Genomic DNA, 15,319 nt, shown 5'->3' on the forward strand with positions numbered 1-15,319 from the left:
GACTGTGTTCCACACCAACCGATTTGGTATACTCTTCGTGATCATGGGGTGCCTGAATTGCTCAACCAGATCAAAATGTTATACAAGAACACTAGTAGCTGTGTGCAATGCTCAGCTGGCCTGACAGTTTTCCAGTGACTGTTGGAGTACACCAAGGCTCTGCGCTGTTGCTGCTCATATTTATATTAGTCATGGATACCATCACGTAAGGCCTGCAGTGAAATGCACCCTGGACCATACCCTACACTGATGTCATGCTTGCTTCTACTACTAGGAATGAACTGCAGTGGCAAGTACAGGCATGGAATGACTGCCTCAGCCATTTTGGACTCCACCTGAACATAAAGAAAACTGAGTACCTAGAGACTGTAACCACCCATGGGATACTTCAAATAAATGGAGAAAACTTAAAGGTGGATATCTTTTGGTACCTTGGCTCCCATCTCCAAGGCGACGGTGGCATCAGTGGTGATGCGCAAGGTGAATGTGGCCTGGTTGCACTGGCAAGAACTCACCAGTGTACTTTGTGACAAATACCAACCCGTCTCAAATCTAAGATCTATAAGACAATTGTTTGCCCTGTGGCACTGTATGGAACCAAGTGTTGGGCAGCAACAAGGGGTATAGAGAGCTGCCTCCATGTTATGAAAATGCATATGCTCCATTGGATATTAGGCATCTCCCTGCTCAATCACATCACAAATGATGCCATCTGACAACAACTAGGCATATCATTAATTACAGAGATGAGAGAAAGCCAGCTTCACTGGTATGGACATGTCCTTAGAGCGGAATCTTCCACCGTCACCAAAATAGTTAACCGTCTTAAAATCAATGGCCAGCGGCCACATGGGCGACCAAAACAGAGGTGGCAAGACACCATCAATAAGGACATGCAAATTGAGGGTCTACGCCCTGAGGATGCGGACGATCAGGCAAAGTGACATTTCAGGATCCGAAAAGCAGACCCCGTGATAGCGGGAAAATGCTAGGAAGAAGACTGTTTTTAATCCATCTATCCAATTCTGTTGCTAATACCTTTGAATTCAGTTTGATGATTTATCTCTCGGTATCTCTGATGCCACTGAAACCACGCAGACCCAGCGGATACAATACAGTCACTCCTAAAGGCATCTAAGCAAATTAATACTACAACTAGAAAGGGCTATAATCTGGTAATTTACCAACTTCTTTTAATGAAGTTTATTATTGGTGTAATTCCTAAATCAAGTTCAGATCTTATGTGCTGTGTATATTTCATTAACAAATGGAAACATTAAAATGTTTGGCATTCTTGCTTATTGCTTATTACTTCCAGAAGCTACCAGCAAGCTTGAGACATCTCCATCAAGCAGGATTTGTGTGGTGTAGATAAGGGGCTTATAATCTGAAATTAGTACATTTTGTTATTTAAATAGCAGTAAAGTAGAACGAGCTACACAGTAATTATTTTACTGGATGCAGACAGAGAAGACTTTTGTGGAAAACAGAAAAACTGCTCATTTTGTTTTAAGGGTAAAAATGGTGTCATTAATTCTTGCCCATGATGTGACATGTGTGTGAATACAGAGACATTTATTCAACTGTTCTCTCATTCATGCTATTTTCAGCAATGAACCTATAATATAAAAGTCAAATCAGAAAGTGATTTCCATTTTTACTACTATTTTTCAGCTCTTACCTCCTTCACTCACATGCTTCTTTTCCCGTTAGTTTTCCAAAACATGAACGAACAGCTGATGAACACCGACCCACACAGAGGAAATGAGTTGGAAACAGTGACATGTACTGATGATGTCATTTGGGATGTGGCATACCCAAAACCTGTGAGGTTGAAAAAGGGGACCCTGTATTTTAGCTAAGATTTCTTTTAGCTCATATTCATATGAGTTGGATGAGAAGTATGCGATTTGCTGCTCAGATTAGTGATATGCAAAGAAAAACACATGGCATTAAAACAACAACATGGTCTTGTCCTGCAGCAGAAGTCTTAGTCCTCATATACTGGATCCAATAGCACACAACATTCTCTACCCCCATCGAAAATGAGCAAAGGCCCGGTTAGCTTCTGCCATTTTGTGCAACTCGTACTTTTTTTTAATCACATTGCCACTATTGTTGAAGGCTTCCAGCAGCTCATCTGAGAGCTTTTCATGCATTAAAGTTCGCCTGTGCTTGTTTTCTCTGCATTCTGTGATCATCCACTTCATGGCTAAGAAGCTCCGCCGACTGATCTTCAGAGGAGTTGGTACCTACAAAAAGCAAAAGTCAGGGCTGAATATACTTTTATGTTACAGCGTGCTAATTAAGTTTACAATACATGAGAATCCTCATGTTTGCAAAACATGTTGAAATCAAGATCCATGTTCCAAAAACCAATGGATTTAGGGTAGCAACCCCAGGCGTTTGAGTCTAGATGAGTGGAGTCCCTTTTTGGTTGTTTTGGTTGCCATTCCATATTTTACATATTAAGTTGTTTTTTAAATGTTGTCTGGGTATTTTGTATGTGTGTTTAATGTTTGCTTTTGATGTATGCCACTCAGAGTCACACTGTTTGAGCGGGGTGGCCCTATAAATCCATTAAACAGTTCTGGGATCTCTCCGTATCACCTTAGAGCTAAAGTGGATGGAGGCTGTTTTCAGCAATGTTATGAGCTTTTCAAAATGCAAGAGGAAATTCTCAGAATGCTTTGCCTTAGATATAAACATACAGGGATATATGCAAGAATCCCAGGCCACTAAAGATGATGCCATACAATTTTAAAGCAATGGTAAAGGAAAAAAAGCAAGTATATTTTTGTTTTGATAACTTTATACTGGTATGAATTCAATGAAGTGTGCATCTTCTGACAGTAGCAAGCCTGCCAATCCATAGGTGGAAAGAGAAGTACCTTCTATCCCAATGGAATCATGGATTGCTGGGGTCTTTTTATCCTACTCATCTATTATGACAATTGTATGTTTAAGTTAAAAACAAATACAAACCAAACTAAGTTGAGTTGCAGGAGATTAGATATTTATGACATCAGAGTGTTAGGACTCATCAACTATTTTTTAAGCCATAATCTTGTTTGATTTTGGCTTGGCTGGACATATGATGGTGGTTTATAAGCTGTTATTTATAACTTAGTGTTATGTGTGAATCTGGTCATTGTGGCACAGTCATTAAAGCATGGTTTTAAAAACTTAGTGCATTGTGTTAACCCAGCATTCTCTTTTTATGTCTTACCTGATATTTTTTGCCTCCTCTTATGATACCCGTGAGCCCAACTACAGGTTGACAGTTTTCGATTGCTTGATGAAAGATTTTGTAAGGATTGCACTCAATTTCTTCTTTCACTTTCTCATCTGCTTCATGGTATTTCACAAGTTGCTTCCTCTTAATGGCTTCTAAAGTCTTAATTCCAAATAAAAGTAAAGGAAGGACTGTGAAGGGTTCACTCAACAAAATGATTTACTTAATGTGGAACAAATTTCCACATGCAGATGGACATGAACCAGTGCTACTTATCTGCATCTACATCTCCTCTTCTGCAGGGCACGCAACTTACAAATACATATAAAGAGCATGACGTTTGAGAAAGATTCACAGATTAGAATCCCAACCCCTCCTTGGCTACTAGATGTAACAAAGATTTTTTCAGTTCTCAGAGCTACTGTTGACTTGTAAACTTCTACTGTCCACCAGGAAGGCTATAAAAATAAATAAATAAAAACTAAAATTTCCCACTCTTCATCAGATATAATTGTGAAAGGCAGATTTAAAAATATGATGCATAAATACAGACCTATATATAATTTGTGATTCTTTTGGCATTTGGCAAGAAGCAAACCAAAGAAATAACTGAATACGCAATAGATGTATTAATAGAGGAGTAAACACTTTCTATATAACCATAAAATAGGAATATTATTTCCTTTTCATATGGGTAATAATCAAGGAAAAGCATCAGTAGTGTGAAACATTAATTGTACCTGATTCATGATTGATCGTGCCAAAATTTTATCACCTCCTTTCATCATCATGTTGGTGAATTTACTGTAATGACAAAATGCAAGTGTGATGGTATTAGTACTTAGTAGTCTAAGTATCTTTGCCACAACATAAAATTCCCATAATTTTGTAGCTATTGCACTACCCTACTATGGTGGCCTCTGGGCAGATTTGGAAGAAAAGTTCCAATCATTTAATATCCTCCTTTATTCCTCCAACTATGCTCTTAGAATTGAAGACCGATAACTGTGATGATCGTGTGGCTCTTTGACAGAGGGCTACCAACTCCTATACAGGATGCTGGTGGTCGGAGGGGAGGAAACCCAGCCCTTACCAGAGAACATCATGACACACAAGGGAAAGCTGCCACTGCGGCATTACACAGACAAAAGTCTACCTCATGAAAGGTCACGGCACCTGTAGATTCCATCCATTTTGCGTGATCGCACTACACCATCTAGTAAAAAGCTGCTAGATAACCTTCTCTTCTTACAGCAGCAGTAGAAGCAAATAACTTCACAAATCACCAGCAGTTTATGGCTGGGTTCACATATTGCAATAAATCATCTGGTTTCCTTGGTTTTGGCTTAACATGGTATATTAAGACCATTTTAACACCCCTATCTTGGATTATACTTTTGTTTAAGAATATGGTTTTCTTGTATTGTATTTTAATGATTATTTATTCTGCTTTTATCCTGGTTTTATTGTAAACTGCCCAGAGTTGCTCTTTGAGTGAGATGGCCGGTAGCTAAATTTGAAATATACATACATACATACTCAGTTAATTGTTGTTTTTTCAATAAACCTTGATACAAAATGGGAATCAGAATGGCAAAGAAAGTAAGACCTGAGTATAAACTCAGGCTAATATCCTTTCTTGAAAAGGGGCGGCAGATGCTTACAAAATTGGAGTAGAAAAATAAGGGAAGTATTCATATCGTACTTCCTTTTTGCATCACAGTTATACATAAAAGCAGAGAGATGAAAACTCATCTGAGAATGTTGTTCAGTTGGAGCTTTGCTGTGCCAGCCTTTTGGGGGGGAAATATGAACATCTAGAAGCCTGCTGAACTAATTTATTTCACAATAAATCACCACTAATAAAACCCCAGTACTTTGGACTCATCCTTCTACTTATATTGTACTTCCTAGCTTTTAAAATAATAGTTGTTGCTATTTAAACCTTATATATTTTGGTTAAATAAATTATTCTATAAAATCAATGAGATTTATTTGTTCAGCAGCAGACACAGATGCAAGGACTGGATCAGCCATGCCCTACAACATTCAGACCTGATCATGGGATGACTTCCGGGGAAAATGGCAAACTGAAGATGGCTCCACTAAAAGTGGAGCCAACAACCACAGCGGAATGAAGAGCCAGCAAATAGACCGGCTCTTTGTAATTCCTCTCCAGACAAGGAGAGGACTTGAGATTGCCTACAAGCACTTCAGACAATTGATCCTCATGAGGAGACCACAAGACAGCGGTCTCTGGTGAGTTTAGAGCTCTGGGAGACGAGGGAATAGCCATCTTGCTCAAACTGCGGTTGACACCTTTAAGGACACTGGGTTTACATACTTCCTTTTCTAGTCACTTTCAGAAATTGCTTCTTAATTGCTTTTCAGCTATTGGGAACCTTTGGATCAACAAGTCTGAAAACACCAGGTGAGTTTCCTTCAATCCTTGGTGAAAGAAGTTTTAGATACAAGTTTAAGGATTTAATTTTTTTTTTAATAAACAGCAAAAGGGTGATCAGAACTTTGATTTTGAAAAATTACAAATGGACTAAGGGTCCAGATGGATTTGAAATAAGATTTTGGAATTAATTATAAGAATCCTTCCTGTGAGAAAATGCTTTTGTTTTGAATTCTCTTAAAGAAAATGACAGGATGAGACTTTGAAGATTGGACACTAGAGGGAACCAGAAGAAACTAAAGATTACAATCAAAGGAGAAGAACTCTTAAATTTGACTTCCTAATACAGAATGGAGCAAAATATTTTAACATTGGACATATTGAAGGGTGTTTTTGAACAATGGACCCAGAAGTTAATTTTAAAAGTGACTACCTCTATAGATAGACTGTGTTTAAAGGATGTTATGGAAGAGAACAAGTTTTACCAAACAAGAGTGAGATTGATATGAAAATGGATTTAAAAATGACAGCCTACAAGAATGGGCTACAAGAACAGGCTACAAGAAAGAGATTCTACACTGGACAAGCAAAAGAAACCGGATGATGTCTTAATAATTAAAGGGTTATACAAATAACAAACCAAGAAAATGACCTGGATAATCTTACTATATCAATTTACAAAAGAAGCTTGTTAAAGCTCTGAAGAATTTTGTGAGAAGGGACAAAGAAAACATAAAAAGAAATCAAGTTTTAGGACAGTATTTGAAGGGATTAAAGATCAAGATTGTTAAAAGTAAAAGAAGGAATATAAAGTTGGTTTATTTGATCAAGGTTAAAATAGATATGTTGTCATCTCTGGTAACCCTTAATGGACTTTTGCTTGTTCAAGACTGAAATGATGAGGTTTTAAGGACTTGTTTATAAATATGAGAAGAAGAGATCATTTGTTGTATTTTAAGAGAAGGTGGTAAATTACTAAAATTGTTTATACTTATTGTGATAAGAGGGAAATCATTTTTTATATTTTTCTTTTTACTATATTTTTTTTTCCTGCACCTTCTATTTTTTCTTTTTATGCTTTTCTTTTTTTAGTTTGTATTAGTTTTTTATCATTGTAAGTAATTTTTAATAAAATTACTATTAATAAATAAATAATAAAAACAGACCTGATCATGGGATCATAGAACACAGAACTGGTGATGTTGGAACGGGTGGCTTTTATTGGCTGGACCGCTTTGAGTTGCTGTTTATTTTTTTCCTCCTCTGACATTTGCTCTGGAGATTTACGATAAATTTCTTTATTCACTTCTGGTTCAAGGAATGCAGGATTGTATCGGCTCCACCTGACTTGAGTCAGCCTACAAAGATTTGATGAGCAGTAAAGAATGTCACACCAATATTTTCAGCCCCCAAGACATGAAAATATAGAATTCTGCATGTAAGCTCCCTTCTCATATGCAGTCCCATGGTCCATTCTCTCAGGTGCAACATAAATCGTTTCAGCCGAACGGTAGCAAGAATTAAGCGGCAGAAATTTCGCTGGGCCCAAGGAGTTTAGAAATGGCCCGCAACTTGGCCGACCTTGTTGGGGCTGAAAAGGAAAGAAGCAATGCAAACAGCTTACAGAATATTCCTCACGAGACGAGCATAGGACCATGATGTTTAATTTCACAATAGGAGTGTGATTTGAGGATTTCCTTACACTATTTCTACGCACGCTCCCGCCTGGCAGGCATGTTGCTTTACGGAGTCATAATGCCAAGTACCATTCTAGTTAGGAAACCAAATAAATCAACCCGCCCCCTCTCCATTACATGGTGTCGCCTCAAGCCTTTCACCTTCTTTGAGCCTCCGTTCCTTACCCGGGTAGCCAGATCTTCCGAGAGCCACGGAGATGCTGGGCTAACCGCCCAACCCCCCCCACAGCAGAAAACGCCATCTTACTTCAGGACCTTGTTGAGAGCCGCCCAAACTATTGCCTGGGGGTGGAGCTATGTTGCTCTGGAAACGGCCTCCTGCGGGAGGGGCTTTTTCCCTTCCATGCGCCTTTGTGACGCACCGTCACCGGGTAAGAGAAGATCTGCGAGAAGGGTAGAGCGACTCCTTCCGAATGAGAACTTCGCTTTTAATGTGCACAAGCGAGATGGTCATTCCTAGTGAGAAAACTGGATATGTTAATGTTCCCTTTTTGGGGTATCTGTAAAAAATGCAGAAATTTGTCTCACTTGTCGTGTAATCGCAATTTCGTACTGGGTTAGCGAATGGACTGCCTCCTTCCGGCCCTGGGCAAGGGCTCCTCGCTTCGTTAAGCGGTAGAAGCTGTGCGCTGGTTGGCACGATATGCCGAACGAGAGACATAAAAAATAGCGGAAATAGTGGCTGCATCGAAAAAGGACATGAAGAAACTCACCGCGTAAGGGAACGGTTGCAGGGAAAAAGCAAACGAACAGGGCTGTGTTCAGTACGGTACCTTCCCAAATAGGTTAGGATTACAACCCCCAAAATCCCGGGAGTTATAATCCTGACCTATTTGGGAAGGTACCGTACTGTGGGAGGCCGGGCCACACTAGGAATACCGTAAAGAATCGTCATTGCCTGTTTACCGTAATTTGCCTTATAGTTGGGGGGAATCGCCCTTGAAAATCCTTGGAAAACTGCAGCCCGTGCAAAATGTGTTTTGTAAGCCACCTTCAATCAGTTTTGGATCAACTACAATGTTTTTCAGTTTGTTGGTGTGCACAGTGTATTTTTGTCCATCACTGAGTGTTGACTAGGAGAAATAAGCAATTTGTAAATCATTCAGTAGAAACATATTGACCAATTTGCATAGCTGCCCATCTCAACAAATGACTCCGGGTAGCAAATCATGTTAAAAGTAAAAATAAAAACAATTACAACTACAAAACTTAAAATACACAGCAGCTGAGGGAGAGAGAGAGACCACAATCAGTAACACAGCCAGGAGAGGGGTCCCTTTGCACACTTGGGGTGGGGGCAGGCCCAGGCAATATACCTAAAAAAGAAGAAGTGGAGTTAACCAAGTGAAGGGCAAACATTTTCTACTTCAGTGATTACACTGTAACAATTGAGTATATTTTCATGGCTAACTGTGGTGTAACTCATAAATGTCTTATGAATGTGTACATAATTGAATATAAAATATATGCGTATTGTCAAAGTACTCTGTTAAAGGCCACTGATTTTGAACAACCAATTTTTTCTTCTTGTCCTCATAAAGTAATAGTACCCCAGCAATTGTTCATTCAATTTAAAAGAAAGTCTTGACGAAAAATGTATAGTCTAATCTCCCTCTGTTCTGATATGTATTCATAGGACTGCACTTAAATTTTTCAGTGGTTGTACAAGGAAGGATAACAAAATGAGGCAGAGCAAGAAATCAGCATGTGATGGACATGGATACTAAGAGTTCTGAAACAATCTTTCCAAACTGGATGACATTAGTCAAGCAAAATGTCAAGCAATGCATATCTGAGTAAAACAAAACCCTATTTAGGGATATATACTAATGGAGGCTGAACTGGCATAAAAATGATGGTTGGATTTTGTGCTGAATAAACTATCAGATCAGTGTGTGTGGCTGAGTAAAAGAGGAAATTGTTGGAGAGGGTTAGGGAGGAGACTGAAAAATAAAAAGTATACATAATATCACATACATTTGTGGTGCATCCCCTTTGGAAATACTATGCTTAATTTTGGTTGTCACCCTTCAAGCATAGTATAGAAGAAGACAAAAATGTTGAAAGTGATAACTAAAATTACAAACAGCCTGAGAGAAATCCTGTATGCAGAATGGTTACAAAGCTTGAATTTTATTTTCAGTTTAGGAGGAAAAAAGGGACTATGATAGAAGTTTAAATGTACAAATGATGGAGAGCAAGTGGCTAGAAATTTTACTTTCTGCTTAAAATACTAGAATTTGGGGTCATCCAGTAAATTTGATATAGCCTCGTGTAGTACAGAGTGTTAGGTGGCAATATTGCAACTGAAGCTCTCCCCACGACCCGAGTTCGATCCCAGCAGAAGCTGGATTCTCAGGTAGCTTTCTCAGGTCAACTCCATCCTTCCAAGGTCAGTAAAATGAGCACCCAGCTTGCTGGGGAAGATGACGATTGGGGAAGGCAATGGCAAGCCACCCTGCTCTATAATCTGCCAAGAAAACATTGCGAAAGCGGTGTCCCCCCAAAGGATCAGACATGACTCGGTGCTTGCACAGGGGACCTTTCACCTTTTTTTCACTTTCAATAAATTTGAGAAGATATTCAGGAAAAGAAAAGACTTCACATAATGCACAATAGATTTATGGAATTCATGGCTACAAGCTGAGGTGCTAGCCCCTTAGTTCAGATGGCTTTAAATATGGGTTAGTTATGGGAAATGATCATTGGCTAATATAGAAGGAAAATGGGGGAGGCAGCTGAAGATCACCTCAGAACCTGTTCAAACTAACATCTCTCCTTTTTCCCATAGGGCTATCTATCCCACAGAAACAATCCTGATTACTTCTTAAATAACTGGTTTTCTTATTGACTGCTGATGTTACTTTAATATGAACTGGAAAGATTTGTATCTGGAAAAGCAGTCTATCAAAGAAGCACACAGACGAAAGAACAAATAAATATTGGCTGCCATAACTGAATGTAGCTACCAAATTCACAGATAGGATATAGCATTGGCAGTCAAAAAAATAATAGCGATAAAGGAAAACATCTTGTTCTCACAGACATTTGCCTCATCATATTGCTAAATTTCAGTCTTCTTCTTTGTGCTTCCTCTTTTATATTTTGTTCTACAGTAATCCCATCTTTACTGTATTTATTCTACTATTTCCTTCCATTACTTCATAACTTACATTCAGTTTTTTTTAACGCTAAGGTGGGATAGAAATATACTGTATGTAATAACTAAAAAAGCTAATAAATGCCAATGGAGGGAAGGGCAAAGAACAGAGTTATTGTCTTGATGGCCTGATTGCAGAATTCCAGAAGACATCTGATTAAGAAAACATTTAATATGGATGGATAGGTCCAGACAGGTTCTTCTATGTCCTTATAGACATGAAGGTCTATTTCTGTTCAGCCTCTGATTGTCACAACCCTTGTGCTACTGCAAGAGAGCCAGTGGTACATAGTCCTGGGATCCCAACTTTTTTGAGTCAGAAGGCACATTTGGAACGTTAAGAATGTATGACTGCATATTCTCACAACACAGTTGCCATGGTAGGTGTGACCAATCACAAAGCACCTATATATCAGCAAACAAACCTTTGGATTACAGCCTCCTCTATTTTATTTTCCTAGAAATGCGTCTACGTGGAGGGACGGCGTTATGTAATCTAGGTTGCGATCTTGAAGGAAAAGTGTGACAGAAAGGCATACAGGATCCAGGTGGAGAAGATCTGATTTAAATGTTTAAGATACAATTCTGTCGAGTTTGTTCTACAGTAAGGATACAATCTTGATACTTATGATCAGCTTTGGGGTGTCATTTGCCAAGGCCTGGGGAAGGTATTTAGGGAAAAACCTGCTTTTTCTTAAGTAGAACCATTCTTTTTCAACCACAGTCGACCTATTTGAATAGACGATCGCGACCGCAGCAGCGAACCTGAGACGCGGGAATGAGAATCATGCCAAGAAAAGGGCAACCTGATCGCAGAAAAAAGAAGGCGTGAACCACGCTCGCCGCGAGAGGGCGCTGCGAAAGGAGGAGAAGCGGACCCTCTTTTCCTCGCGCCCCCCCCCCCCCGGGGTTAGGCGGAACTTAGCCGGCTCGGCGCAGCCGTGGCGTAACCTGATCGGGGGGCGGAGTCTCTAAGCCAGCCGGCAACATGGCGGAGGCGGAAGGGGAAAGCTTAGAGTCCTGGCTGAGTGAGTAGCCCCTACCCTCTTTCCTGCCGCCGTGCAAGGGGGCGGCGGCGGCGGCGGCGGCCGCAGCCGCAGGAGTCTCACCTCACCTCGGGACTGATGGCGCGTTAGGAATGGGTGGCGGGTGGGTGGAAGGGAGGGGATGCGCTTGCACCGCTGGAGTGGAGCGCGAGTGAGACATGACAGCCAAGGAAGGTCTGACGGAGTGGAGGAGGGAGAAAGAGCGGGATGGCTTTGGCCCTAATCGTTTGAACAAAGGGATCGGGGCTGGAAGCGACGGGACCGGGTGGAAAGGCTGTGGCGGGGCTGCCCTGTGCCTCCAAAAGTTCATCAGCTGGACGAGCCGGCGTTTCCTTTTCTATCGCTCTTAGAACATCAGGAAGCCCCAGGAAGAGCTCGGCGGCGCTGCTTGTTGTCATTTACCTCCGCCCACCTGGCTTCTCAGCTTTGGACCAGTCGCTCCTTGCAATCCGGCCTTTTGGTTCCCCTCATGTGTCCTTCCTGCAACTTGCAAGCGAGCCCATGTCAAGTTTCCTCCCTTCTGCCCCTTCCTTTAGTCCCTACCGGAGAATGTTCTGGGTTTCAAAAGTTGATGCTCCTGTAGAGCTTCTTCCCCTTTGAGTTGGAGTGAAAATCCACTTGGCCAAGACCACCACTATCTGCTGTCCCACCATAATTTGAGAGTATCGGACTGGAACTAGAGGGATCTAGGTTCAACTCCTTTTGAGCCATGAAGAACTGCTGGAGTTAGTATCTTCTGCCCTTAACCTACGTTATAGGGTTGATGTGGGCATGGAAGTAGAGGTGCCACCTTAAGCTTCTTAAAAGAAAACTAAATTAAAGTTGCCACTGTTGTTGATAGTAATAATGTTACAGTTATCTGGGAAGAATATAGAGCTACATATTCTGTTCTATGCATCCCACCCAGATTTTCCATATCTTCCTTTTAGAAAAGGTATTCCATTTGGGGAAATCAGGGAAACCAGAGTCAAAGCATCATAGTATGAGAGGTGAACTAGGAAAAATTTGGTTTAAATTTCACTACAGCAGTTCATTCCCTAGGTATTCTTAGGCAAGGTACTTCCTAACAATTTTAGCTCTGTATTTGTAATAGAGGAATAGTAATGTTCACTACTTTACAAGGTTGTTATGAGGATGATTTGGATAACATTTATTATTTCTGAAGAACTTAAATGTGCTATGTTTATTAATATCCCCTTCTGCATTGTTCCAGTTCCAGTGTATGGCAGTATTGCTTCTACCCACTTCCTCTCCATTCCACTTTATATTGTTAAAATGTTTTTTAAATTAGCTATAGGAATGCATTTACTAAATGGAACACTTCCTCTTGACTCTGACAAGGTATTATTTTCTTCTCTGGCTATATACAAGTTGTTATAATGTACTCTGGTTACAAATTATATCAACTGTGTAATTTTTGGCAGTAGAGCTTATCCTTTAGAGTATTTTTATGGTACCATGCTTACTTCATTTACTTGGGAACATATCCAAATTGTTTTTTTCCCCTTACTTTTATTTGTTAGGAAAAAAATCCCATTTCCTGAAATATATACCTTATTTCTACTATCTTCTACTTTCCCTCCTCTTTCCATCCACTTATTTGTAGTTACTAATTATTACCGATTTTGGCCTGGTCACAGTCTTCCAGCTTTGTAATTTCCTAGCTAGCTGTTTTCAGAGTCTGTTCTACAGTTCCTAAAAGCTACTGGAAAAAAATGCCTTTTTTTCCCTTTCTGCATGGAACTGCCAGTGAGGTGTTACATTTTGCCTGTTGCAATAAAGTGAGGAAAAAATCTATGCACTTCAATGAACAATACACTCAGGCAGTTAAACAGAAACTCTGAGTTGCATTGGCAGTAGTTGAATCCTGTAGTCTGGATCCATTAAGCAGTGATTCATTTCTAAGAGGAGGAAAATAAAGAAATTCTATGTGCATTTTCCTCTGTTAAATAATTAGAATATTTCTCTCTTTGGGCTGTCTGTAGCATATTCAAGTTTTCTAAGTAAATTATATTCTGGTTTATTGTTCAGTATATACCAAAATTACAGAATTCTTCAAGAGATACCTTAAATGATATGGGGAACAAATGTATCAGAGGTTTAAGAATCCAGGAAGAGCTTTGGTTAGACCAAAGGAGGCAGTACCTCCTTCAGTTGTTATTCCCAGTGACTAATATCCTTACTGTTATTAATCTTGGAGTTAGTAGCCCTTGGTAAACTTTGAAGTGCATTGTCTGCATGTGGTATGTCCTTTGTTGTTTATTCATTTAGTCGCTTCTGACTCTTTGTGACTTCATGGACCAGCCCACGCTGGAGCTTCCTGTCGGTCGTCAACACGCCCAGCTCCCCCAGGGACGAGTCCGTCACCTCTAGAATATCATCCATCCACCTTGCCCTTGGTCGGCCCCTCTTCCTTTTGCCTTCCACTCTCCCTAGCATCAGCATCTTCTCCAGGGTGTCCTGTCTTCTCATGATGTGGCCAAAGTATTTCAGTTTTGCCTTTAATATCATTCCCTCAAGTGAGCAGTCTGGCTTCATTTCCTGGAGGATGGACTGGTTTGATCTTCTTGCAGTCCAAGGCACTCTCAGAATTTTCCTCTAACACCACAGTTCCAAAGCATCTATCTTCCTTCTCTCAGCCTTCCTTATGGTCCAGCTCTCGCAGCCATATGTTACTACAGGGAACACCATTGCTTTAACTATGCGGACCTTTGTTGTCAGTGTGATGTCTCTGCTCTTAACTATTTTATTGAGATTTGTCATTGCTCTTCTCCCAAGGATTAAACGTCTTCTGATTTCCTGACTGCAGTCAGCATCTGCAGTAATCTTCGCACCTAGAAATACAAAGTCTTTCACTGCCTCTACGTTTTCTCCCTCTATTTGCCAGTTATCAATCAAGCTGGTTGCCATAATCTTGGTTTTTTTGAGGTTTAGCTGCAAGCCACTTTTGCACTTTCTTCTTTCACCTTCATCATAAGGCTCCTCAGTTCCCCTTCACTTTCAGGCATCAAAGTGGTATCATCTGCATATCTGAGATTGTTAATGTTTCTTCCAGCAATTTTAACTCCAGCCTTGGATTCCTCAAGCCCAGCACATCGCATGATGTGTTCTGTGTACAAGTTGAATAGGTAGGGTGAGAGTATACAGCCCTGCCATACTCCTTTCCCAATCTTAAACCAGTCCGTTGTTCTGTGGTCTGTTCTTACTGTTGCTACTTGGTCGTTATACAGATTCTTCAGGAGGCATACAAGATGACTTGGTATCCCCATACCACTAAGAACTTGCCACAATTTGTTATGGTCCACACAGTCAAATGCTTTAGAATAGTCAATAAAACAGAAATGGATGTTTTTCTGAAACTCCCTGGCTTTTTCCATTATCCATCGGATATTGGCAATTTGGTCCCTCGTTCCTCTGCCTTTTCTAAATCCAGCTTGTACATCTGGCAATTCTCGCTCCATGAATTGCTGAAGTCTACCTTGGAGGATCTTGAGCATTAGCTTACTGGCATGTGAAATGAGTGCCACTGTTCGATAGTTTGAACATTCTTTAGTGTTTCCCTTTTTTGGTATGGGGGTATAAGTTGATTTTTTCCAGTCTGATGGCCATTCTTGTGTTTTCCAAATTTGCTGGCATATAGCATGCATTACCTTGACAGCATCATCTCGCAAGATTTTGAACAGTTCAGCTGGGATGCCATCGTCTCCTGCTGCCTTGTTATTAGCAATGCTTCTTAAGGCCCATTCAACCTTACTCTTCAGGATGTCTGGCTCTAGCTCA

The 15,319-nt window shown here is 40.4% G+C and overlaps 2 protein-coding genes across 3 annotated transcripts in view; one reads left to right on the top strand and one right to left on the bottom strand.

Moving 5' to 3' along the window:
• Nucleotides 1-1,710: 1,710 nt before the first annotated feature.
• MRPS7 (mitochondrial ribosomal protein S7) lies at nucleotides 1,711-7,603 on the bottom strand. Its single transcript, XM_063293141.1, has 5 exons — nucleotides 7,499-7,603; nucleotides 6,803-6,994; nucleotides 3,976-4,039; nucleotides 3,230-3,397; nucleotides 1,711-2,252 (listed from the first exon to the last, which is right to left on the bottom strand). The coding sequence occupies exons 1-5, from the start codon at nucleotides 7,573-7,575 to the stop codon at nucleotides 2,031-2,033; spliced, it is 723 nt and encodes a 240-aa protein (XP_063149211.1). The 5' UTR covers nucleotides 7,576-7,603; the 3' UTR covers nucleotides 1,711-2,030.
• A 3,567-nt stretch (nucleotides 7,604-11,170) lies between these two features.
• Nucleotides 11,171-15,319, top strand: part of GGA3 (golgi associated, gamma adaptin ear containing, ARF binding protein 3) — a 36,439-nt gene continuing 32,290 nt past the window's right edge. For both annotated transcript variants that reach the window (XM_063293169.1, XM_063293170.1), the window contains exon 1: nucleotides 11,171-11,521. In XM_063293169.1, the coding sequence (XP_063149239.1) occupies nucleotides 11,482-11,521 (40 nt within the window). In that variant the 5' untranslated portion in view covers nucleotides 11,171-11,481. The remainder of the gene's footprint in view (nucleotides 11,522-15,319) is intronic.

This window comes from Candoia aspera, chromosome 2 (genome assembly GCF_035149785.1).
Source record: "Candoia aspera isolate rCanAsp1 chromosome 2, rCanAsp1.hap2, whole genome shotgun sequence".
Classification (NCBI taxonomy): domain Eukaryota; kingdom Metazoa; phylum Chordata; class Lepidosauria; order Squamata; family Boidae; genus Candoia; species Candoia aspera.